Source organism: Emys orbicularis, chromosome 9, assembly GCF_028017835.1.
Source record: "Emys orbicularis isolate rEmyOrb1 chromosome 9, rEmyOrb1.hap1, whole genome shotgun sequence".
NCBI lineage: Eukaryota > Metazoa > Chordata > Testudines > Emydidae > Emys > Emys orbicularis.
In genome coordinates, this window is record NC_088691.1 from 90,609,796 (window position 1) to 90,637,606 (window position 27,811).

At 45.1% G+C, this 27,811-nt stretch overlaps 1 protein-coding gene across 1 annotated transcript; it reads right to left on the reverse strand.

The window, feature by feature from the left end:
• Positions 1 to 1,719: 1,719 nt before the first annotated feature.
• Positions 1,720 to 26,650, reverse strand: LRRC34 (leucine rich repeat containing 34). Its single transcript, XM_065411072.1, is given in 13 exon segments — positions 1,720 to 1,923; positions 2,245 to 2,371; positions 3,972 to 4,127; positions 5,300 to 5,454; positions 6,759 to 6,854; positions 10,384 to 10,512; positions 11,786 to 11,869; positions 12,961 to 13,025; positions 13,166 to 13,287; positions 19,978 to 20,098; positions 25,711 to 25,787; positions 26,512 to 26,533; positions 26,536 to 26,650. Coding segments are annotated over 13 exon segments (1,473 nt in total).
• Between the last annotated feature and the right edge of the window lie 1,161 nt (positions 26,651 to 27,811).

A 27,811-nucleotide genomic window follows, 5' to 3' on the forward strand; every position in this document is an offset into this window, starting at 1 on the left:
CAGTGTGGGGAGCCCAGTCTCTCAACTCTGCTGGCAGCTCCCTGCTGGGAGCCTGGCTGCCCCCCCAGCTCCTCGCTCCGGCTCCCAGTCAGGAGGGGGGTCCAGATGGCCAGCTCTCCCAGGGAATGGGGGCAGCTGGGCTCTAGCTATCCAACTTTCTTGTCAATTTCACGGCTCATGCCATGAAATTGACAAGACAGCCAACAGCCCATGTAAGTAACAGACACTGCATCACCCTAACTACACCGACATAAGCCCTACATCTTTCATGGAGGTGGCGTTATTATGTCAGTGTAGTAGGGCACTTAACATTGGCAGGAGCAAGGCTGTAGTGTAGACACTGACATAATTAGGTTGATGTAAGCTGCCTTATGTCAACCTAACTGTAGTGTAGACCAGGCCTACCTAACCATAGGAAAACAACGAGGGGTCCGGTGGCACCTTAAAGACTAATGGATTTATTTGGGCATAAGCTTTCATGGGTAAAAAACCCAGAAGTGGAGTTTTTAACCCACGAAAACTTATGCCCAAATAAATGTTAGTCTTTAAGGTGCCACCGCACTCCTCATTGTTTTTGTGGCTACAGACTAACACGGCTACCCCCTGATATTTAACAGTAAGAAGAAACTCTATCTGGAAGCAGGATATTCCATAACTGTCCGTTATGGGCCAATATGCATCTTTCTCATGGACACTGAGAGACAGGATACTGGAGCATATCAACCACTGGCCTAAGTCATTACAGTGATTCTGATCTGCATGGTATCTAAACAGGCACAAAAGCCCAATATCTCTCTCTCTCCACTTCCAGGGCTAAGGCTAACTTTGTGCACACACAATCAGTATCAATACCCTCTTGGATATTTCTGCCTGATACAGTGGGGCTCTAAGTAGTCCCATAGCGCTAGGATAGCAACGTTGTGGCACTGAGAATCAAACTTACAATAATACTTACCTAGTTGCTTTCTAAGTGCATTGCTGTAGCTACTTGACAATTTTGCTTTATTTTAGAAGCCTGATTTTCTTGCCAATGTACACACTATTTAAAGGCAGTATAATCTGTCACTTAAAAACCCCCCACAACTTTGTGCTGTACCTGTGGAAGATATCAGTGCAAAGTACTGCTGTCATAGTTGGTTGCTCTTCCACTGTTACTCTGTGGGAGGGTGGATCATATTGACTAAATGACTGGGCACAGAAAGAAGACAGAAGCTTGAGACAATAGTCTGTAACAGAGATCATCGTGTCTCCTTATATAAAAAATGACAGCAATTAAACCCATGCACTTTCATCATAAGAGTCCTTTAATCATAGTCTGGGCATCATTTAGCAAGCTTCTGTTTATCTACAGCAGTAGTCCTCAACCTGCAGCTCAATCAGCACACAGCTGTGGCCCATATGACATCCTCAGGGCTATATAGGTAGTATGTATATTGTATGGATGCGGCCCACATAACACAGAGAGAGCTGCACATGTGGCCCACAATGCTAAATAGGTTGGGAACCACTGCCTACAGCAACAACATATACTACTTCGTTAAAAAACTCATGTTGGACTCAGTTTAAGTTGGTTTTATCTCTAGTACTTTTCAAATGTATATTGGCGCACTCCAAAATAACTTCCTCAAGAAACTACATACTATCATTTTGATTTACAAAGAAATAAGCCAGAAAAACCCTCAAGCTGATAGATATAAATGCATCAAGTTGTTACCTTGTTCACAAATGTTCTGCAACTGCTCCTATTGCAAGACTGGCATTAGCATCTTTGTTATCAACCTCCCCATAACTTGGTGTCCAATAGTAATGCCTTTTAAGGCCATGAGAGAGTTCTGCAAGATATACATGCCCATCCACTTCATACGGATCCACGTCTGTACAATTTGGTTTCAAGCGGCCAGTTTTAATTAAGTCTGAAAATGCCTGAAATGAACAAATGCAAAGGATTTAAATTTAACATTCTTCTAACATGTTCTACCTGCCAGAGGCTTAGAAAGTCCAAAGCAGAACAGTAGAAGACGATGCAGACTGGGTCAGCACTCAATGGCATTTTAATCACTTGTATATTTTTACTGTCCCGTAATTGCTCGGTATGAGAAGACCATGCCACAACTACCATAATTTTACAATAAAATAAAATATAATGAACTACACATCAGTTTTACAAATAGTTGTAGTGAGCATACTAGTTGTATAAAACGAAGATAAGGTGTGGAAAAAGTCAGTGCTATAGAAAACACTTACGACACAGGTGTCCTCATCAAATTTGTTTCCCCAAATATAAATATAGGAAAGCACCATGTTTGTTTTCATTGAATCCGAAAGAGCAACAAGTCCTTTTCCACTTATATTGTTGCTCACTACTGCTAACCTAGTAAACAGAAGAAATAAAACAAAAACAAATTATATACGTAAATTCCAAAGCATTTGATTCCTACCTCATAAGTACGGTATTTGGAACAAATCAGCAACAAAAATGATTTTTATAGCTCAAATCTGTTATTAAGTCCTATATAATTCTAATATTCCTCAAGGCACTTCCTTGATTTGGGTGGCAAAGACTTAGACAATTCATTTCTTCAAAGCAGGTGACCCTATGCTTGGTGGCCAGCTCTCATATTTAGTCTGTTTTGAAGCATGGCCCTGGCTTCTAGCCAAGTTAAACTTTGATCCTGGAGCTGGGAGAGGTATTTTTGTATTGGTGAACCTGAAAGTTTTTCAGAGGCACCTAACAGACTCTTTGAACTTTACTCCCCAAAACTAATGGCTTCAGGCAACAGCTATGATCAGTGCTTACATCCAGCCAAAGGTATGGTTTTCTGCAAGACACAAAATATATCCTGTAGGAGAGATTAGACAATCTCTTGGTGAACCTGAAATAAACTAAAAAAAGGCTTCAAGAAAATCCTTGTTAAGACCTGAAACAACACACACAGACCCCTATTCTTGCAGTGTGTCACAGTGACTTAAACGGCACTCTGTGCAGCAATTAGGATTTTTGTTTGCAAATCCTTTTGCAGGAAAGGGCCTAGACAGTCAAGATACTAAAAAGAAGCGAGAACCAGATCTGACCGCCAAATGTTCGTTAGAGTGACTCGAGATGTGAACTGTGAACAAATATAATACAGAGGAAAATACTATCAAATTAATTTTAGATTCATCCATAAGGGGAAAAGAACTTGCTAAAATATCAAAAGTATGAGAACAAGCAGTAAAAACATTTCCAACAGAAACTACTGTTCTATAACAACGAATAACTTAAACCAAGGGGGGGGGGGGAACAAGTAAAATGGAAAAAAGTTTAAAGGGCTTTTAGTAGAATTGACCATAGGAAGGGTAAACCAGAAAATTTAGCAGCTTGGAATTGTGCCTGGTGGAGGGAGGAGAGAGTTTGGGACTTTTGCCATGAAGGGAAGTGCTTGGCAGCAGTAGTGTTCCAGGGTTTAGTCACTGAGGTGGTAAAGAGTTTGGCCTCCTTTTGTCAGGGGGATGATCAAATTTAGGGGTCAGAAGCTGGGTAGGGAAACTGCTAGGGCTTTGTCACTGGTGGGAAGGAAGCATCTTCATGTTTTCTCCCTCTCTTGCCTCTCTTCCCTCTGCCCCTAGCCTTTCTTGTTTCTAGCATCCCTCCTCCCAAGAGCGGAGAGTCCATGTGACTTCCCTCCCACAGATTGACCCAGCAGTTCAACCCAGCCAGTCCAGACACTCAGGTTTGCTTTGCTGAGTGGGGAGCATTCCTTGGATTGGTATTTCACTGGTTCTGCCAGAGTCCAGGTGAAGCCATGGGACTGTCATCATCAGTGACCCCAGCTGTCCCCATCCATGTGTGATTTTGGAAACTGTTTGACTTTGCAGTTTGGATCACTAGCGTAAAAAAATGATGTACCAACTCATATACTGCTGTGTCACGTTTTCCGATTTTCCACTAGTTACACCTGCAATCTCTTTTGGGGAGTTTTATCTATACTAACGCTTGAAGAGTCCTGTTGTACAAAGCCAGGGCTTCACTCAGATAGATGGCTCCATCATCTTCTATCCTGTTTGAATTAAGATCTAGGATTTCCAGAGTTTGGTTCCGTTTCAGCAGTTCTCCCAAAAATTTCACACCATCGCGAGTTATTTTATTACTGAAAGAGAAATGTGGTTGTTTTTTAAAGGGGGATACTATTGTGAAACCTGCAGTATTACTTCCTAGGCAAAAAATGCCTCATAGGCTGCTGAATAAACTGTTCTGAAACGTACAGCTGTGGAAGCGATGTACAATACATATACTCGAACCGGATTTTTACTCCAACTGGCAACTATTAACACAAGCTAATCGATTAATGGGATTTTTAGAACCCATTCTAGCAATCCATGTGCAGGCACTTCCAATAGTTGCTGGATAACCGGATCAGGTCCTAAATGTCTTATATTGTATTTTTCCAATTTTGATTTTTTACATCTTCTGTAGAGTGGCATAATTTCACACACTGTCTGATTAGTATGTACTGTAGAGTAAGTGCTCTTTCTTCACTCAAGTGTACAGTACTACAGAATTTAAGGCCACAAGGGACCATCAGATTATCTATAGTCTAACATCCTCTATATCACAGGCCACCAACACCACCCAGCTACCCTACCCCCACACCAAGCCCAACAACAAGAATTAGACGAAAGTATTAAAGCTCTCAGGAGACTAAACTATTGCGTGACAATGGGTAGAAAAGAAGGAGGGACTGAAATGCACTCAGGCCTGTGGCCCCTGCAAGGCAGGAAAATGATTTAATCAGGTATAGCTGACCACTTAGGTTGAAGCTTGTAAATTTAGGATTAGACTATGGCATAGCCCTTAAGCAGCAGGGGAGAGGAGAGAGGGAGACCTTTCTTCCCCTCCTTCTGTGGCCAGAGTCATAGCAGAGTTGACCAGTCAGGCTGGCGAGGGTGGAGGATGCTGCACCCCTTAAAGGGGTGTTGTTAATTGCTCCTCGATATACATAGGGGGCATTGCACCTCCCGGAGGCAGAATGTTTTCTGGTGCTCCTTCTGTGGTGGCATGTCTCCACCACCCTCACAGCTAAGGCTATGGCTAAATACTAGTTTATCCCTTAATAATGTTGCACTCCCTCCAACTATGGCTTCCACCTCAACTCTCCATCTCACCTAGAAAAATCACATTTTTTCTGGAGGGAACAGTAGCAATACCATATAATACCCCTCCTGCCTGCTACACTGATATTGCATTGTGCACAGTTTTCACCAGCAACAATATACTCTCTGTTTGTGTAATTTAAACAAAAACAGAGGGTGAATCTTTTACCAACTGAGGTCAAGATATCGCAGGCTGCGGTTTTCATACAATGCATCACACAGTCGCTCCACACCGAAGTTCTTCATTTCATGTTTGCACAAATGCAGTTCCATAAGACAAGAGTTATTTTTCATCATTAGAGCTGTGTGAACTGTGGTCTCTTCCTAAAAATAAAATCTCAGTTAAACTATAATTTTAACATCAGATCAGTTTTTAGGGTCAAACACCACTCTTTGGTGTTTGGCCCCAAGAACAAGTACAACCTTCCCTGCAGTCAACGGTAGATGTCAAAGAGCAGAATTTGGCCTTAACTCATCTTCCTTCTGATGTATTACAACTTGATATACAAAAAATCAGGAAACAATTTCTTATTGTGATCACTGGGAAAATAGTGAAAGTAACCAAAATGTGGCTGCAGATTTACAGAACTGTATACCCCTGTAGTGTAAATCTCAGGCAAGTCAATACTCTAACAACTACTAGTTCTCTCATCTACCTTGATCATTTCTTTTCCAAGATTCCATGACACAATGTTTTAGGACTTGATCCAATTCCTATTGACGTCAATGGTGTAACAGAAATAGGTATCAACAATTATTTTATGAAGAGCAGAAGTCTTTGAAAGAGGGATTAACTATAGAAAAAACATATATCCTGCCTCTATAAGAGGCAGCGAATTGGTTTCAAAGTTATCACCTTTGGTTAAGACAATAATTTATATGGGGCTTCAGTCAGGTAGACACAATGGAGAAGCCTACAGACCAGAGAGGAGTAACAAATGGGAGGACTCCCATAATCTTCACTGGGTGTTGGATTGGGCCCTTAGTATAGCGTGGAGTTTATTCTGGTCCAGATTTTTTCAAAAGCAGGAGCCTAAAATTAGGCTCCTAAATCCATGGTTAGGCACCTACGGTCTTGTCTACACAGGGAAGTTTTTTCAGTAAAAGCCAAGGTGTGAATTTAAACTGATGTAGTTATACTGTCAGAACCGCCAAATGGACACTTACCTCATTTTAAGAGTGACATTTCTTTGGTTCTGTTTATGTCACTTAGGAAAGAGTTTAAGCTAAACAAAAAAAGCCACTCTTACTCTGCAATTTCCATTTAGACAACCCCTAAATAAGGGCTGATCATCCAACTGCTTCTATTGAGGTTAAGAACTGAGCACTTTGAAAAGAAGGCTGTTTCTTCATGTGCCTAAATTATGATTCAGGAGCATAACCCTAGGCAAGGAGGTATGACAATCTTGGCTCCTGAGTCTGTCTACAATCTTTTTTCTTGGTGTTCTCTCTTCCTTGGGCAGAAAGACTTAAAAAACAACCCTGGCAGCTCTCACACAAGCATATAAAGAAGCCCCAGAGAGACATAGAGTCCAAGACCACTATAGGCCTCCATAAAGGTATCAGTATTGCTTCTCTGTATGCGTATATCTGTTTAATTGAACTGACCCTACAGTATATACACATACCTCTTGGCTGTACAGTATAGGACGGTTTAGGTTTAGTGCTTTCATTGCTTTGTTATGGCTCATAACTGTTGCTATTGCTATTAGACTTTGTGTACCCTGAAAACAAAAACAGATAAACTTTTTAGAGAAACCTGTTCAATATATAAATAAAGCAACATACCAAAGATACCATGCCTCCTTACAGGATGTATTTTTAGAAGATCATAAATATCAAATTGACATGAGTTAGAAATACTATTATTTTTAGCTCCATGTGTGTTGGAGATATTCAGTGGTCATCTGCCTCTGCAGTACTGCAATACATACAAACATTTCCTGAAAATACCAGCAGGCAAAGGATGTTAAGAGAATGGAACTGAAATAATTGGCATGAATTACTATGAGACCTGCTGAAAATAAACAGAATCTGATAAATGAGGAGAAGAATTTTTCGTAATGTATGGGGTAAAACTGTTAGTAATACCATGGGTATAGGGGGCAGAGCTCCCCGGGTTCGGGATAGGGTTGTGGAATGCAGGGCTATCAGGGCTAAGGTTAGGGTTCAGGTAGGTGGGCCTCACTGAGCTAGGGTGAGGGTTATGGAGGGGAGTGCTCTCTGGGCTAAGGTTAGGGTTGTGGAGGGCAGGGCTCTTCAGGTGAGGGTTAGGGTTCAGGTGGGTATGGTTCTCCAGGTTAGGGTTCAGGTGGGTAAGCCTTCTTCAGCTAGGACTATGACTGTGGAGGGTAGGCTTCCCAGAGCAAGAGTTAGTGTTCAGGTGCGTATGTCTAAAATGGGCTAGTATTAGGGATGTGGAGCAAAGGTTAGCTTTCAGGTCAGTGGCTCTAGCTGTGCTAGGGTTAGCGTTGTGGAGTGTAGGGTTCCCAGCTAAGTTTAGTGGTTAAGAACGTAGGACTCCTGAGGCTAGGGGTAGGGTTCTGGCAGGTAGGGCTCCAGAGGACAGGCTGTGGATAGGGCTGGGCAGGGCTCCCTAGGCTAGCGTTAGGACTGGGCTCCTTGGTCCAGGGTTAGTGTTCAAGTGAACAGGCCTCTCCGGGCTAAGGTTAGGGCTGTAGAGAGTGGGGCTCCCCGGCTTGGGTTAGGGTAGGTGTTGTGGAAGGTATAACCCTTAGGACAAGGATAGGATGGGTAGGAGGTCACTAAGATAAGGCTGGAATTCAGGTGGGTTGGCCTCTCTGGTTAGGGTTTTGGAGGGTAGAGTTCCCTGTGGTAAGGTGGGGATTGTGGTGTGCACGGCTCCCCAAGCCAAGGGTGAGGAGCAGGGTAGATGAGAACTCACTAAAGCTAACACACTTCTATTAATTATCTTCATATTAAGTGGATATGCATCCCATGAAAATTATGAAGTGTGTGAATCAGTGAAGTCAAACTAGTGAGGTTCTACTATAGATTCCAGTTCTGATTTTTTATTCCTGTCCCCTCAGTCATACATCTGTAACACGCTGAACTGTCAAAGGAACACTGTCTTTTGACAAGCCGGTTATGCTACTGTTTTTATAATCACATAGCAAAGCAGGAAATGTTCCCTTAAACTGATTTTACTCAAGCATAGAAGTACAATTATTCAAAGCTTCTAAGAGCTGTGTTTATCTGTGGTGACTATATCTTCCCAGTATACATGCTTGTAATATCTTTAATTTTTAAAGGCATTTTCACCTTCCAGTTTGGGAGCACCAGAAATATTAGTAAACTTAAAATGAAACCTCATTCTCCATAGGTTTCTTCACTCAGACAGTACCCTCCACTAGAAACTTTCATTACTTATATTAGCAGCCCTGTTCTCCAGGGAAGAACCCACTGCCGTATACGGATGGCCTGACAACTAGACTGGGTAGTCTGTGACTCCATCTAGGGGAAGCTGGTGGCATCCATGCGCATCCACACAATAGTGCTTTTGACACAATGTGGCTGATAATGAGAGAAGAGCACTTCTTGAAAGGGAGTGCACCTTTCAACGCTTGATACCCCCGCAGAAGCTGCTTTAGAATGAAAAGAGCCGTTAGGAAATAAGGAATCTCTTTCTTACATGAATTACATGAGCTCTGGATGATATGACATATATAACACAAACTGAATCTCTCAAAATATTAGAGAGTACAGTTCTGACACTCTGTACCTCGGGGAACCACCCAGCACCCCCAGGTTCACCCTTGTAAAATGATTGTGTGGTATCCAATGCAAAGTTTGTCATGTTGCGTGTCTTCAGAAGGCTCATGATGCACTGAGCATTGTTGTTACAGTTATGTTATAGTAATGTTATAGGTTATAATTTCATGTATGTAGTTATGAGGCTGAAAAATGTACCCTCATGTCTTAAAATAACCCCAGGCAAAAACTCTCCAAGAGCAGAGAGGCAGTTCACACTTCATCAGGGCAGGTATGGGACAAACCCAGCCCAGCCTCACAGGAACAAAGGACACTGGCCTAGGCAGCAACAAAAGGATCTGTTGGACTCTGGAGTGAGTCACCCCCCTTCCTTTGGCCAGTTTGGGACTGTGATGAGGTAATGCTCACCTGACTCTGAAGGGGTAGCGGGGGGCAAAGCCAAGAGGGAAGAAAGGACATGATAAAAGGGAGAGACGTTTGCCATGCTCTCTCTCTCTCTTCGACCTACATCTACAGACACCACACCAAGCGACTGAAGCGCCGATCAAAGGGGAGAGCCTGGCTGAAGAACAACCAGCCAGCCTGTGGTGAGAAGCATCTAAGTTTGTAAGGGCATTGAAAGTGTTAAGATCAGCTTAGAATGTGTTTTGCTTTTATTACATTTGACCAAATCTGACTTGTTATGCTTTGATTTATAATCACTTAAAATGTATCTTGGTAGTTAATAAATCTGTTTGTTTATTCTACCTGAAGCAGTGCATTTGGTTTGAAGCATGTCAGAGACTCTCCTTGGGATAACAAACCTGGTACATATCAATTTCTTTGTTAAATTGACAAACTCAAACAAGCTTGCAGCATCCAGCGGGCATAACTGGACACTGAAAGACAGAGGTTCCTAGGGTTGTGTTTGGGACCGGAGATATTGGCTAGTGTCATTCAGTTGCACAATCCAAGGGGCAGCTTATGTGCCAGAGGCTGTGCGTGAACAGCCCAGGAGTGGGGGATCTCACAGCAGAGCAGGGTAAGGCTGGCTCCCAGAGTCTAGGATTGGAGAGACCTAGCAGATCACTGGTCCAGATAACACAAGTGGGGAACGTCACAACAGAACAACAGTCAAACTCCTCTAATGGCTCTTTGGGAGTAAAGGAACTGACAGTTAGAGGTTATGATGTACTACATCACATACTCCTATAAACACACTATGCTACAGGCCCTTCCAAGTGCATCTTGCTAGTTGCAACAGGATATTTTGTGATAGTTGAAGATATCACAGTATATAAAACAAGTGGCAACAGATGGCATCTTCCACTAATTTAACCACAGGACCTTTATAATTAGGGTGACCTGATGTCCCATTTTTAAAGGGACAGTCTCGTTTTTGGGGACTTTTTCTTATACAGGCGCCTATTACCCCCCACCACCTGTCCCGTTTTTTCACAGTTGCTATCTGGTCTCCCTATTTATAATACACTTGAAAGGCTATTAGTTTGCAGTTTAAGTTGATAATTTTACTTTACTCACCAGATCACAGTCTCCAAGATCTAACTTCTCTAAGGTCGAATTAATTTGCAGCATTGAAGCAAAGTACATCCCACCTTTGTTTTCAATTTTGTTGCCAGTCATTCTCAGGTGTAGGAGCGTTTCATTCCTCTAGGCAAGAAAATTTAAAAGGATTTCCCTGAAATGATCTAAGCTGTGATATTATACATTTTACTACAGATTTTTTAATTGTGGCATAAAGACAAAATGTCATCTTCTGTAAGGAATACAGCCAATTGCTAACAGTAACTAAGTAGCTGCCTATCCTTTCACTGGGACTAGCTGCCTGAGTAAAGTCTACCAAGAGCATAAGGATTTGAAAGGGTGGGAGGGCTCTGAATTATTTATGGGTATCTGTGCTTCCACTATAATCTACCAATTTTCATATGTTTATTAAAGAATTCCAGACTGATATTTGTGTCTAAACTGCTTAAAAATAGAGTTAAATCCATTCATCATTATATTTTATTATAATGTCTGTAATTTCACATATTTAGCTAATAGCTGAATTTTTTAATTTAGAAAACTATAAGTTTGCAGGTCTTTCATCTGCCTTTATCACATGAGTAATCAAAGTGCAGACAGTTAAGCTTGTGCACAGATCTTTGCATGATTGGCCTCTTTTTTGGCAAACTAAGGACTTGATCCAAAGTCCACTGAAGTCAAGGAAAATATTCCTATTGACTTCAGTGGGCATTGGATCAGGCCCTAAGCATTTGCAGGATGAGGCCCTAGCTGTAGTGTATACACAATAATTTTCATTTTTTAATTCCTCAGTGCCACTGTAACAGAAATTGTGCTGAAAAATCTATTATGAGCAATTTAAATATGAAATTATAAAAAACACATTTTATAATGCTGATATGTGGGATTATACAGTGATGTCCTAGACAAACTGATGTCAAGGCAAATAATGTCACCATAAAAAAGGAAAATTTAAAAACAAAGACAAAAATAGGCATATAAAAGGCATCTGATAGCAAGTTTCAGAACATAATGGAAAATTAAAAAAAAAATACTTGGCCATGTATGGAATTGTGTGAAATTTTGTCCCATCAAATTTTGATGAAATACATGACATTTTGTTTTATTTTTCAGTTTCATGATTTTCACAAAGAGATATCCAGCTATTTTATAGTTGAAATCAATAAATATCAATGGCTGCAGAGGGCAGTTTTCTCTTCTTCTGAAAGATGATCTAAAAGTAGCAGAGATACAGTCTGTCTTGAGAAGACAAAGCAATCTCTTTGTTACAACAAATACTGGATATAAGGAAAGAAAAGGGGTTTTTCAGATTCACTTTGATGCTGATGTCCATCAGAAGATACAATATCAAATCAGATGCTATTGTCAAAATTACTATAGTATATCGATTAATACTTACATGCAATGCTTTAGCTATCAATTCTGCTCCATTGGTGCAAATATCATTAAACATCAGATTGAGGTAGTGCAGGGTTGAGTTTTCCTACAGTACACAAACAGGAAACCAACGCCAAACTCAGAAATATATTTTACAGAGCATTTTCTCATTTTAAAGAGCTGATGCCTCACACGGGTTTGAAAGACATTTTGTTTAGAAACTGTTTTCTCCATAATTAATATATTGAGCACCAACATTTAAAAACAACACAAAAATGAACACAGCAGCGATTAACCAAAAACTAACAAACATCCTTATTAACCAATGGCCCAGCTTCAAACTGCTACATTTGCATATTCAGTTTTCAACATGCCAAAGGTTTTTGTACCTACAACAAATAACCTCATCACAGAAGATGACAAGGGGCAAATCGGAGATTTAGGCAAGTGGGGAAGTATTTGTTTAGATAATTGGGGAGGTGTGGGAGGCAGCTTGGGACTGGGGGATACCAGTGCTAAAATGCTACTAAAATGATCATCAATAAAAAAGTTAATACTGTTGATATTTAAATGGTCATCCTTAGGTTTCAGTTCAAAGCCCCGGGAAAAGACTGCAATAGTAAATGCCTCAGAGGTACTGTTTCAGGCTGTCAGCAGGCTCAGGAAAGCAATACTGCACTGGTTTACACTGATCACATTTTCAAGATTTTCTACACAACTATTAGAGCTAGAAGCATAAATTTTCATTTTAAAGTGAAAGTTTAGGTTTGGAGCATGATTCTGAAGCAATGAGCTAACTCCATAGATGTGGAATTGCAGACTACAGGGATTCCTGTATATAGCTTGCTTCTGGCGGGCACTAGAAGCCTATGTTTTTAAGTTTCCATACATACTAAGGATATACATTATGTTTTTGTGCATTTCCGTTAATTTTGTCATGCACAATATACTACCAAAATGCTACACAAATGCCTCTTTTGCAGACTGTACTGTAATATTGAAACAACTGCAAAAAGTTTATGATGAATGCAATCTGATATTATAAATGGATGTATCTGGATATGCAAAGCCAAGATTTCTGGAATTTTTCCAAAACAACACATACTGTCACCAATATATTGCACATAAATGTTATCATGGCCAATGAAACCACAAACTTGAGGAAAAAATCAAATATTTTGGCCCAGAGAAAACTACCTGAAGGAATTTTGCAGCATGCTCTGCTCCAACATCAGTTAATACATTGTATCTAAGGTCCAGCCCTGAAAGGCAAAGAATACAGAAATAAATAAGACTAACAACACTTATTAATAACTAATTGATCTCCACAAGAAAGGTAAGAAGAAAGAACTGTTTCTTGTTTCCAATTTATAAATAGATATGAAGTAATGAGACGACATACCTGTAACAAATGTGTTATTGCTTAAGATGCAGGCAAGCATTCGAAAATCCTCATCTGTAACTTTCTGTACTGGCACCAAGCGGTTATTTCCAGCTATTTTTAATGTGATCCCTTTTGTCAATCTGTTGTAATGTAGAAATACTTTAAAACATAAGGATGGCAGGAGAAAGAAACACTATACAAAGTATTAGTTCTATATGTATCATGGGATGGAGATGCAATAGTGCTTCCCCCCCACTAGTATATTTATCGGGATTGTGACATCTGGATCAAAAAAATCCATGGAGAACAATGCTATACTAGCTGTAATTCATAATTGTTCATTTTGAAAGCCTGATACACTGTACTGCCACAAGAACCCACTTAGAATTTTAGCAACAAAATGATTCAGGAGATTATTCTGGAATGTTCATTCTCTCCTTTTTCCTTTGTTTTACTCTACCCCATCCTCAATAATTGAGCACAGAAGAAAGCAGCTCTCTTTCCATTTTCTCTACATCATCTTTCCTCAGACCACCCCAAACACACAAAGAAATCTGTCATCTATAGCCAGCACCCTACACTGGAACCTATACACAGTGCCATCAAACAACCACAACCCAGACTCAATCAGGACCCCCCCAACCTGAAAGAAATCTTTCCTGAACCTCCACTTCTGGCCTTCAAATTACCCCCCAACCTCTCCAAGCTCGTCGTCAGAAGCAAGATCTCCACAGACCCGGATACACCAACTCAAAGCAGCATCAGACCCTGCCAGAACAACAGATGCAAAACCTGCAGACGTATCTCCACTGCCACAATGATCAACATACCTTTCAAGATCCATGGGTCCTATACATGCCTATCACAACATGTGGTATATGTCATCCAGTGCACTAAATGCCCAAATAACAATTACGTGAAACCAGGCAATCACTATGCTCTCAAATGAACTCACTTAGGCCTGGTCTACACTAGGAGCTTATATCGAATTTAGCGCCGTTACATCGAATTAACCCTGCACCCGTCCACACCACGAAGCTACTTAGTTCGAAATAGAGCTCTTTTAAATTCGACTTCTGTAATCCTCGAAAACGAGAGGAGTAGCGCTAAATTAGAAATGGCAATATCGAATTAGGCTAGGTGTGGATGGAAATCGACGGTAATAGCTCCGGGAGCTATCCCACAGTGCACCACTCTGTTGACGCTCTGGACAGCACTTCGAGCTCGGATGCTCTGACCAGCCACACAGGAAAAGCCCCGGGAAAATTTGAATTCCTTTTCCTGTCTGGCCAGTTTGAATCTCATTTTCTGTTTGGACAGCGTGGAGAGCTCAGCAGCACTAGCAACGATGCAGAGCTCTCCAGCAGAGTTGGCCGTGCAATCTAATAGAAAGAGGGCCCCAGCATGGACTGATCGGGAGGTGTTGGATCTCATCGCTGTCTGGGGCGATGAGTCCGTGCTTTCAGAGCTGCGCTCCAAAAGAAGGAATGCAAAGATCTATGAGAAGATCTCTAAAGCCATGGCAGAGAGAGGATACAGCCGGGATGCAACGCAGTGCCGCGTGAAAATCAAGGAGCTGAGACAAGGCTACCAAAAAACCAAAGAGGCAAACCGACGCTCCGGATCCCAGCCCCACACATCACGTTTCTACGAGGCACTGCATTCCATCCTAGGTGCGGCCGCCACCACTACCCCACCAGTGACCGTGGACTCCGAGGATGGGATATTGTCCACGACCGGTTCCTCCTCGGAAATGTTAGGTGACGGGGAAGATGAGGAAGGAGATGAGGAGGACGAGGCAGTCGACAGCGCTTGCACCGCTGATTTCAACGACAGCCAGGAGCTCTTCATCACCCTTACCGAGATCCCCTACCAACCGTCCACAGCCCTTACCCCGGACACCGAATCAGGGGAAGGATCAAGCAGTGAGTGCTTTAAACATCTAAACATTTCATTTTAACATAAGTGGAATATTTATATTGTTAAGAATGGGCTTTTCAGTCACTCAGTTAAACATAGAAACTTTTATTTATAACAAAACAGGAATAATAACTATTTCAGTAATTTGTTGTTCATGATTTATTTGGCTTAGTAAACTTTTTACTACTAACTATGTATAGAAAATCAAGTACTGTCCGGATATTCATGATTAGTCCACAACACGGCCCCTCCACTCTGTAGTCCGTTATGCTCAACTTAAAGGAAAAGGCGGTCAATGTGCCCGGGAATGGACAGACAGTCCTCCTGGGATAGCTCCGCATAGCTCTCCTGGAGGTACCGCTCCAGCATGCGCACGAGGTTCAACGGCAGGGCAATCTTGTTTGGTCCCCCGTGGTAGCACACGTTCCCACGCCATGAGTCCATGAGGTAGTCGGGGATCAGTGCGCGGCACAGCATGGCGGCATATGGCCCAGGCCTCTGCATGCATTCACGCAGCATCCTTCCCCTCTCGGTCTCCGAGATCCTCATGAGGGTTATGTCACACATGACGCCCTGCTTTAAATTAGGGAGGGGAATGTTAGTATTTGGACTGCTTTACAGCCACGCGGTGGAGGCGGCAGAGGGGCAGCATACAGGGATCTTTCCCGGGGACAGCCGCGAGGTGGTGGGACAGGGGCAGAGCTCATGCTTCCCTGATTGCTGCCAGCAGAGAGTGGCCTTGCATTCAGTGCGAAAGGAGCCCAGTGCTACTATTACATGTTTAAGCTGCCACAAGTCTACGGCTTACCATGTTTGCCCGCAGCAGAAGTAGAGGTGTCCTGCAACGCTTCTCTGATCGCAACTGCAGGACCCCAGACACATAAGGCGAGGGCCGAAAATTCGACCTTGTCCTGAGTGCGCATGTGAAAGGTGCAGTGCATGGTGTTGTTCACAGAGAAAGACTATGCTCTTTGTTAGCAACTTCATTTATCTGGCTCAGGAATTTACTCCCTTTTTCCCATTCCCACAGACACATCTGCGACTGTCTCCCAACCCAGCCTGGCATCACACTCCCAGAGGCTAGCGCAGATTAGAAGAAGGAAGAGAAAAACTCGTGAAGACATGTTTTATGAACTTATGGAGTGCTCACGAGAGCAGGCAGCCCAGACGACACAGTGGAGGGAGAACTTGTCACAAATGCACAGAGCAGTCATGGAACGGGAGGAGAGGTGGCGCCAGGAGGACCAGCAGGCTACTCAAACCCTGCTTGGACTAATGAGGGAGCAAACGGAGACGCTCCGGCGCCTAGTGGATGTTCTGCAAGACCGGAGGCAGGAGGACAGAGCACTGCTGCTGTCTATCTCTAACCGCCCTCCCCCGCCACCAAGTCCCACACCCCCCTCACCAAAAGTACAAAGAAGGAGGGGCGGCAAGGGCCGTTAAAACTGTCAGTCGGCCACTGCACACTGCTGCAGCAATGGAAGGCTCTCGTTCCAAACTTTGAAAAGTCCTTTCCTACCCATCTCACACTAGCCCATGTCCAAGTTTTCTTCCCCCCCCCTTTTCATGTGCGGTTCGTAATAAAACATCTGTTTCTGTTAAGTACTGTTTCCGAGAGTGTCTTTTGGAGGGGATTCTGTCTGAAGGGGGGGAAGGGGTTTGTTACTTGGACAGGACAGTCACCTGTAGCAGGCTACAGAGGCGGGGGCAGGTCCAGCATCAGGACACATACACAGCACAGTCACCAGTTACCCTGGTCAGTCTGGGAGGCGGTTTTCTTGTTCTGGGGTGCGAGGGGGTTGATCTGTGACTTTGTGTCGGGGGAGGGCAGTTAGAGATCCTATGCCGCGGTCCTTATCCTGGATCACAGAGCCACGCAGCAGGGGATCTGTTACCCTCCGCCCCCTGCCAGAAAGTCACTTGGCCGACACATACATCCAGTCCCGCCCAGGACTGCTGGCAGGCTGCGTTGAAACAACCAATGCAGCACTGCGGAGCCTGTCATTCCCGGACTTTAGAAGCATCATTTGCATCAAAACAGTAAGCCCGCCCCCCGCCACAGTCTGCGTCCCCGGTTTAAAACATTCCCGCGAAAACAGTAAAAAAGAGAACCTTGTTCATTAACAGAACAGAACAGATTTTATTTGTTGGGAAGGTGGGGAAGGGGGTATGTAACTTGGAAGGATAGTCAACAGTAACTGGGTAAAGAAACGGGGGCAGGTTCAGCATCTGTGTCCACAAAGTAAAAAGTCACTGGAGACCCTGTTCAGTCAGGAACCTGGCTTTCAAAGCCTCCCTGATGCACAGTGCGTCCCGCTGTGATCTTCTAATCGCCCTGCTGTCTGGCTGGACGTAATCAGAAGCCAGGCTATTTGCCTCAACCTCCCACCCCGACATATAGGTCTCCCCCTTGCTCTCACACAAATTGTGGAGCACACAGCAAGCAGCTATCACAATGGGGATATTGGTCTCGCTGAGATCACAGCGAGTGAGTAGGCTTCTCCATCTGCCCTTGAGACGGCCAAAAGCACACTCCACCACCATTCTGCACTTGCTGAGCCGGTAGTTGAATAGTTCTTTCCCTGAGTCCAGTGCGCCAGTGTAGGGCTTCATGAGCCAGGGCATTAGCGGGTATGCAGGGTCCCCGAGGATGACTGTAGGCATCTCCACATCCCCAACAGTTACTTTGTGGTCCGGGAAGTAAATACCTTCCTGCAGCCGTCTACACAGACCAGAGTTCCTGAACACCCTAGCGTCATGAACCTTGCCAGGCCATCCAACGTAGATATTGGTAAAACGTCCCCGATGGTCCACCAGTGCTTGCAGCACCATGGAAAAGTAGCCCTTCCGGTTGATGTACTGGCTAGCCTGGTGCTCCGGTGCCAGGATAGGGATGTGAGTCCCATCTATAGCCCCACCGCAGTTTGGGAATCCCATCTCGGCAAAGCCATCTCTGATGAGCTCCACGTTTCCCAGGGTCACTACCTTAGATAGCAGTAGCTTGACGATTGCCCTGGCTACTTGCATAACAGCAACCCCCACGGTAGACTTGCCCACGCCAAACTGGTTAGCGACGGACCGGTAGCTGTCTGGCGTTGCGAGCTTCCAGAGGGCTATGGCCACTCGCTTCTGGACAGTCAGGGCTGCCTGCATCCGGGTGTCCTTTCGCTTCAGGGCAGGGGACAGCAACTCACACAGTTCGAGGAAAGTCCCCTTCCGCATGCGAAAGTTGCGCAGCCACTGGGATTCATCCCAGACCTGCAGCACTATGCGGTCCCACCATTCCGTGCTGGTTTCACGGGCCCAGAATCGCCGTTCAACAGTATCAACAAGACCCAGTGACAGCGAGATGTCCTGGGCGCTGGGTCTCATGTTCTCAGAGAGGTCGGAGCTAGTGTCCGACTTCATGCCGTCACGGTAGTGCCGTAGCCTCCTCTCATGATTGATCTGCAGCTGCCTCTGGTACAGGTGGAGGAGAAGCTGCGAGGCGTTGAGAACTGCCACAACTGCAGCGATGGTCGCAGCGGGATCCATGCTCGCACTGCTGTGGCGTCCGCGCTGTCAGTAATCAGAAAAGCGCGCGAAATTATTTCCCGCCGGCGCTTTCAGGGAGGGAGGGAGGGAGGGAGGGCTTGAGTGACGGACGGATGACGACAGGCGCCCAAAAGCACCCTCGACACATTTTTTTACCCAGAAGGCATTTGGGGCTCGACCCAGAATTCCAAAGGGCAGGGGGGACTGCGGGAACTGTGGGATAGCTGCCCACAGTGCACCGCTTCCAATGTCGACGCTTGCCCCGTTAGTGTGGACTCACAAAGTCTCACAAAGTCGAATTACTGTCCTTAGTGTGGACACACACGTTCGACTTAGTAATATCGATTCCACATAGTCGAATTAACTAAAATCGAAGTACTCTCGTAGTGTAGACAAGGCCTTAGAAAAATGATAAAGGACAAAAACACCCTATCACCTGTGGGTGAACACTTTTCACAAAGTGATCTATATCTGACATATCGGTCCTCATCCTCAAATGAAACCTACTTTCAAAAGATGAGCCTGGGAGCTTAAATTCAATACTCTGCTAGATACCAAAAATCATGGGCTGACCAGAGACAGTGGATTTATGGCTTATTACAACAATCTGTAACCCACTAACCCCTTCTTTTTATCCTATGACTGCAGAGGTGTTAACGGGTCACTTTACCTTGAATAAAGAACAGGAGTACTTGTGGCAGCTTCTAAAGGTTTTCAAACTGTGGGGTGCAAAGAAACGTTCTGAGGGGTGAGCGGCGACGCCAGGCCTGTCTGGGTTGGGGGGGCACATCCAAAAATTGTAACTCAAAGGGGGGGGGCTCAGCTCAAATTTGGGTGGCATGCTGAGATGAGTCAGGGTGGAGGTGGCGCTCCCCACCGCCCAAGCCCCGCTGCCTGGGGCTGGCCCAAGGTGAGACAGGCAGTGGAGGTGACACTCCCTCCCCAAGCCCTGCCAGTTGGGGCTGGCCTGAGCTGCCTGGCGTCGCCGCTCACACCTCCCTCTCCCCCCACACGAACATTCCTCCAGGGCATGCTCCAGTTTGAGAACCTCTGTACTAAATAAAATGCATTGTCCACCATTACAGGATTTTTCTCACGTACCTGTTGACGAGAGCTTGCGTAGTTTGGAAACTACTGCCCTATATGTTTTGTACTTTTTGAGTTTTCTGCCTGGAAGGAATATGCAGCTACAGATTTTTGCCAAGCTGTTGTCAACTTGAATTAAACCAGAACTCCTGCAATAAAATCTAAACCCAAAAAAGGTGATTTGTGTTTAAACCAGAGAACTGTCCTTTTTCATCATTCCATTCCTGGTCCTGTTACGCTGTCCAAAGCGTTCAGAAGTATTTAAAATATGCTATTTATTATTTCCTTACGTTATATCTGCTTTCTCAGCTTCTTCAAGCATGTGGGCTATGAAAGGGTTTTCTGGCTGGCTCGACTCTTGGCAGGCTTGCAAATACTGTTTATGGAGACTTAGACGAGTTGACATGACAGCTTAAAAATAAAAGCAATTTAGTAGACAGTTTTATGCATTTCTAACGTGCCCATCATATAGAATCTGGGGCCCCTACAAACTTGAGAGACAGCAGTAAGTCAAAGCACGCTATAGACTTTTAGTGTCCTGTAGGAGTTTCCATATGACTAGTTAGTACATGGCAGGCTAGAGCACTGTAGATTTACACTATTTCCCACGCACTAACTCTCCATACAGACAAGCCCAGAGTGATCTTTAGTGTTAACACCAGGTAAGAGTGTGTGTTGCAATAATGCAGTCTGGAGAATTCACATGCATGAATCTCTGTAATGAGGCCATAACAGAGGGGAATAGTTCAACCACTTAGCCATTTCTGGATGGAAAAAATGCATTTCAGGCTACTCCTTTTTGAGCATCTAGGACAAGTATTAGGATCTGGGACTATGAACCATCTAGACTTTTTGGCCATGTCTACACTACAAACTTTGGTCAACGCAAGCATAAAGCTGCCACGGTTAGTATTTTGGCTCCTTGCGTCAGTGCTCTGCATATTCACCAGGAGTGCTTGTGTTGATGCACAGCAATGCACCGTGCATAGGTATTCCAGTGTGCGACTCACCATCATCCAGCACACTGTCTTTTGGGAAATACTAGCAATGCCTGGTGGGGCAGGAATACCCTGGGAGAAAGGGGTCAAGTTCTCATCATGCATCTTTCTCTATCCCATAATGTCATCCATATCCCTTCATTTTGGTGCCTTTTTAAAAAAATCCTACAAAACTGCACAGTATTTCTCACTGTCTGCCATCTCTGAAGTATGGAGCCCACAAAGCTCTACACTTTTGTCACAAGCATTGTGAACACAAGGATGTATGATCCTCTGATATTTGCAGAGCTTCAAGAAGAACTGCAGCAGCAGAGGATATAAACATTTATCGGAGGACAGATTATTGTGGGACATAGCGAGAACCAATTCAATGTTGTTGGTGGAGTTTACGGAGCAGCTGCAGACGGTGGAATGCTGCTTCTGAGCCCGAGAAACAAGCACTGGCTGGTGGGATGATATCATAATGCAGATTTGGGAAGACAAGGCTTGGCTGCAGAATTTTCTGATGTGAAAGGCCACACTCCTGGATCTGTATGCTGAATCCCCAGCCCTCCAGCACAGAGACACCAGAATTAGAGCTGCATGGACAGTTGAGAAGTGAGTGGCAATCGCACTGTGGAAATTTGTAACACTAAATTGATTGCTACCAGTCAGTGGGAAATTATTTTGGAGTTGGAAAATCCACCGTGGGGGCAGCTGTCATGCAAGTGTCATGCTACGCAGGACTGGACTCTTGGTAATGTGCAAGACATAGAGGATGGATTTGCATCAGTGCAGTTCATGAACTGTCGTGGGGTGACAGATGGCAGGTATATCTCTATTTTGGCACCAGCCCATCTTGCCACAGACTACATCAACGAAAAGGCTTTTCTATGGTAATACAAGCATTGGGGGCTCACCGGAGACACTTCCCCATATCAGTACTGGCTGGTCAGGGAAGATGCATGACGCTTACATCTTTAAGAACAGAGGACTGTTCAGAAAGCTGCAACCAAGGACATTCTTTCCTGCCCAGCAGATTAGCACTGCCGATGCTGAAATGGCAATAGTGATCCCGGGGGACTCAGCCTACTGCTTGCTTATGAAGCCAGCCATCTCAACAGCACCAACGAAAGGTTCAGCTATCAGCTCAGAAGGTGCAGAATGACAGTTGAATGGGCTTGTGTTAGATTGAGGGGAATCTGGCCGTGTTTACTGTCATGATTGGATCTCAGTAAGAAAAACACTGCAAATGGTTGTAGCTGCCAGTCATATCCTGCAGAATATCTGTGAGGCAAAGGGGGAAAAGTTGCCACAAGGGTGGAGGTGGAGTGGCTGTCTGCTGAATCTGAACAGCCAGACACAAGAGCTATTAGAAGAGCTCAACATGGAGCTATGCAACTGAAGGAGGCCTTGAAAGAGCCCTTTAACAGTTAGCCACAGTACTGTAATGTGGTGTCGTGGACTGTGCTCTCTACCTGGTCCTGAAGTTTTGGGGGCTGCAGGGTACTGTGTGGTGGTTGATGTACATTTATGAATGTAACACTGTCTGTTAATGCACCTCTTAATATGCAGTGCTAGCTGTAAGTTTATAATTATTACACTGTTTGTCACTGATCCTATGAGTTCTGTCGTCCTGTACAATAACAAGTAGTGGGTGCTTTCAGTAGTTCTAGACATTCTGTAGCATATGTTGTGAAGTAATAAAAATGCCCCAAAATAGAATTTGATTGCATCCTGCAACTAGTGCAAAAAAACCTATGTGCAATTAAAAAACAAACACAATAAAAAATTCTGAAATAAATTAACAGAACTTACAAGGGGAAAGAATGTTCATGTCCATTTCAGTCAATTTTGCCTACACAAACCAGCAAACAGCAACCGGGTCAGTTTATGTTAAGCTGTTCTTACTGTTTTCTAGCATGGAGTGGGAGCCATAGATGCCACATGGAAAGTTGGGGGCCTAGGGAAGTGCTAACATGGAGTTCTCCATTGACTGCTGGGACTCCTGGGCCTTTCTCCATGCTGTCGGAAATATTCACCCGTCAGCCCCTCTGCTCACAGTCCGAAGCGGCACTGTCTTGAGAACATATTCTCCTGAGTCGTCTTCTTTTTCCTCCTTATCCAGGTCAGGCTTTCAACAGGTGTGGAGGGGGACCCCTCCAGGCCACAACCACAGAAGACACAGAAAAAATTCAGAGTGGTATCGTTGTATTTATAAAGTGAAAGTTAAGTTTCAGAACTCCCTTCCTTTGCTCTCCTAAAGTTTTAAACAAGACATGCTTATTGACACTTCAGCTCCAGAATGCCTGTGCACAGCACGGCTCTCCAGTTCCAGCCATGGTGAGTATGGCCCAGCAGGGGCACAGGGTAAATGAGGAGAGAATTGTTCTGTAGGATGAAACAATAAAATGTTGGCCCCCATCTCCATGGGTACGAATGTAGGGCAACGGTACTGAGTACTGGCACTATTTTCCACAGGCAGTGGTGATTTTAGCTGGTCTCTTGCTTCTGAGGGTAACAAAGGAACAGAGAGCACAGCTGCTGGGGACATCCCAAAGCCACTTGGAACCATATGCTGCTAGCCTATGTACTGCTATGGTGCCCGCCGAAGTCATTGCGGACTGGCATGGGAAAGTGTCCTATCGCAGAGGAAGAAATAAGACTGCCATCCCTAGAAAGCTTTGGGAGAGGATTGCGGAGTATGAAAGTTTCATTGAGATCTCTCAGGAGGGTTCAAGGGACATCCCTGTGTACATAAACAAACTGCTCTGCATGGCCTCCCTTGCCTGACTCTACAAATAAATGAAAACCAGATAACTCTACCTCTGTTTGATGTACCGCTACCTCTTCTATGAGTAAATTAATGTAAAGTCAATACCTGCTTCCTGATGCATTGGGTCAGGCACCATCTGTACATTTAATCACTGTAATGGGAACTGCATTCACACATTTACCCAAGGTTCCTTTCCCTACTCGCCCGAGCTCTGCTGATGGGGCTGACTAGACGGTGGTGGAGCCTCAAACAGGTCCTGGTTCGCAGCATAGTTGGACACCCCTGAGTGCATGCCCCCCATCCTCCTCCTCACTGTTCACAGCAGGGATCTGTCTCTCAGGCTCCTCGGCAAGTATGGCATGCAGCTCATTGTAACAGCAGCAGGTCCGCAGCTCAGCACTAGATCAACTGTTGGGCCCCCTGGCCTTCTGGTGTGCCTTCTGCAGTTCCTTAGCTTTCACACGTCATCGCTGCTGATTCCTATCGTACCCCTTCACCTGCATCCCCCATGTAATCTGTCACATTTTTATGGCTGTTCCATGCCTGCACAGTCTCTTTTCCCCACAGGCCAAGGAGATCTGATACCTCTTTGTCTATTCCACGCAGGAGTGTGTCTGGAGCATGTAGCCAGCACGGTCGGTTTGGCAGTTGCACACAACAATGTGCATGGTGTGTCCACAAGCTGGGCAATCAGGAAAAGGCATTTCAAAAACATGTGGTTTTTAGTGAGGGTGGGTGGGTAGCTTCGGATCTCTGTGACCCGTGGGCAGCAGAGTTCACACTACAGACCAAAGCAGTGAGTTTCAGGCATTGTGGGACAGCTGCTAGAGGACTGTTAGGGTCAGTATAGAACAGACGGTGTCTACACTGCACTCCATCACCACAGTACATTCACCATGGCTCAATGCCATTTGGGGAGATGGTGTTACTGCATCGCTGTATCAGCAGGAGACAAATTTGAGTGTAGACTCATGCAAAACTAGGTTGACGCAAGGCGAATTATGTCAACCTAACTTTGTAGTATAGACCAGGCCTGAGAGGCAGATACTCAGAGAGTGAAATCAAAATTCCTCAAAATGATTCCCCCTGCTGATATACATTATTTCAATCCTACCTGTAGTGAGTTTGAGATGTGAACTTTTAAAATAACAATTAAAAATAACGGCAACTCTTTTGACAAATAAACAACAGAGCAATTCTGCCCCTTTGGGCTGAGGTTCAACAGTCAGCAGTTCTGATTGGAGATGGAATCAATCTTTCTAACTTGGGGGAAAAAACAAAAAAATACCACCTTGGTAGAAAGACTCTAGACTTTGCACTTTTAATCAATATTCAAAATCAGACAAATGGCAGAGTAATACAGATGAAAGACAAAACAACCACTTAAGCATCCCTCATCCAGTTTAGGGTTATATTTTGTCCTTGCATATGTACATATGTATTCATACACTTCTCTAGCACTCCACACAGGTCCTTGTCTTCACCGGGGGAAAAAAAGATGTGTTCCTACCTCGAAGTAAAACCCTAGTGAAGACAAGGCAGTTTGGAGTTTTTACATAAGTTAACAGTTTGGCCTGTTAAAAGCTGTGTATCAGACCTTGAAGACAAGGCCCTAACTCACACAGGGGCAAATGCAGACAAGCCCATAGAATCAGGAACCACTCCTCTGCTCTGCTGCACTGAACAAATCTTGGATGCTTGAGAGAACATTCCCATAATGTTTACTATAGGATTCTATGTATAGGGTATGTCTACACTGCAGCTGGAAGCTACCCTCCCAGCCCAGGTAGACAAACTCATGCTAGTTGGGTTTGAACTAACATGTAAAAATAGCAGCGTGGATGGCCCTGGTGGAGACGCAGGCTAGCCACCCTAGCTCAGATCCAGGGGGTCGGGAGTGCTTGAGAGCCCAAGCCACAAGTTCCACACTGATATTTTTAGTGCAATAGCTCAAGCCTGACTAGCACAAGTCTGTCTGCCTGCTCCCAGCTGCCGTGTAGACATACCCCTATGTTCCTCCATGGCAAAATAACAAGCCCACGTCTGTGAGTACAGAATTTTTTACTAAGCAAAACCGAGAGATTTCACTGTTGCAATATACTTGATCATCTTTAATCTACTTTTAAATTAGAACTATAGTCTCAAAGGCCTGTATCTTATATTGATATTTCCTTAAATAATAAATAATGTGTGTCAATATGCAGCAGTGGAGAATTTCAACACAAATTAAATATTAACTTATGGTATAACTTTTCTAGCAATAAAGTTACCTTCAGAGGTGTGAGCTGTCATTTCACAAAAATCACACTGTATTCTAGGTGCTCTCACTGATAACTCTGATGTCACACTATGGGGGAAAAATAGCCTAATATTAAAAAAAAAAATCCCCTTACACACACACACACACACACACACACCCGTTTGGCAAACAAGCAACTCTTACTAGGCAATTACAAGTGGATATTTCAAACATTAACTATATTCCTCACAGGTTTTAGTTTCAAATAAGCTTTTTAAAATCAGGCACAGCAAAGCACGCCTTACCGGTTAGGAGCCCGATCCAGCCGAGCGTGCATCGAGGCACCTCCATTATACCCACTAGTAAGTGCTGCTGGCAGAATGGGGCTCTGGGCTAAGTTCCTTCCAAGCTTTGCCCCACATGGCCAGTCTCTCCCCCAGCACGGAATTGGGGGTCGGCAGATCTGATCACGCCGAGACACCATGTAGAATATCCCCCCCTTGCAGGGTCACCGGGGGGCAAGTGGGGCAATTTGCCCCAGGCCCCCAGGAGAATATAGCATTCTATGGTATTGCAACTTTTTTTTATGGAAGGGGCCCCTGAAATTGCTTTGCCCCAGGCCCCCCAATCCTCTGGGCGGCCCTGCCCGCGTGTGCACCCTACACGCCGGGGTCTCCCACAAAACGCGGCGGCGTCACCGTGCCTCCTGCCCCGCTCCAGTCTGGGGTCTCCATGGCCGGCGGGCCCCTGCGCTCTGAATGCCTGGGGCTCCCCGGGGCTGGGGGTCAGAGTCCGGGGGCCCAGGCGGCAGACCCCTCCCCGTGGCGGCTACCTGCGGCCGTTGCCATGGGGTTCCCGAGAGCTGCCCTGGCCGCGAGCTCAGGTCCCCGGCCGTGGTTGCCATGGAGACACTGACCGCACGCGCTTCTCTTGCCGCCCGTGGGTTCTCCAGTGCGCCTGCGTTCCCTCATCCCACTCAGCGAGCGCCTCGGGTAAGGGACGACCCTCGCCCCTCACGGGGCATTGCTAGGGAAGGAGCTGAGCTTGCACCTGGTCGAGAGTCACCCCCACGCAAGGGTGACTCCGAACCCCCGCGGTTGCTGGTGCGGAGCCCTCCTTATGCCAGCAAAGCCCCTCGCTTGCGAGACATGAAATGCATTGGCTTGGGTATCCCCTGAGAGCCAGAAAACTGGGGACCCCTCCCAGTGAATGCATTGAACAGGAGTGCTCTGCAACGGGGTGAAACCGGGGGAGCTCCCTCCCAGTGAATGCATTGAACAGGAGTGCTCTGCAACGGGGTGAAACCGGGGGAGGTCCCTCCCAGTGAATGCATTGAACTGGGGTGCTCTGCAATGCCGTGAGCCTGGGGATCCCTCCCCATGAAGAGCATATGGGAGCAGGGTCCCCCTACACAGCCATGAAAATACCTCTCCATACAGAGGAGTTCTATTCTGAAAAGCCATAAACTTGGGGATCCCTCCACAGGAGGATGTTTGATTGGGGTCCTCCCTGCAAAGCCATAAACTGTCCACCTCCCTCTCCCCCTCACACAAGCCTTGAAATTGGTTGTCTCTCATCCTGTGATGGCATCAATTTGTCAGAATTATGAAATTGGAGGTTGATGGGGTGCCCCTTACAGACTTCACTGGAAGAACTCCTTTTTCTGGTGCTCTGACCTGCTTTGTGTGTCCCTTTAATGGATGCCTTACATGTTACTTAATGGAGGAATTGTTAGGAGGCAGTGTCCCCCCTCCCCCGCTCCCACCCCTTGGCTGAAATAGCACCCTGCATAATTGCACTTTATTACTAGGCAATCTCTCTTGATGTGCCCAGGTTTGCTGGATCAGTAACATACCACCAGGACTTCTCCCCCTCAACAGAAATTCTCCAACACTGTGGAGCTGAACCCTTCTGAAACCCTACGTCTAGGGCTAGCTAGGATTCTGACCCCTTGAGAGCTTCCCCCAACCTCCCATTCTTGCTCTCCCCCATGGGACACTTCCACTCTGCTCAGGTCACTCCCTGGATGATGGCCAAAACCACTTTACCCAACGTTGGGCTCCCACAGGCAGGATCTACAAGAATGGGTCCAGAACCACCAGACAATAATAGTCTCCACAGAATTAGTCTCT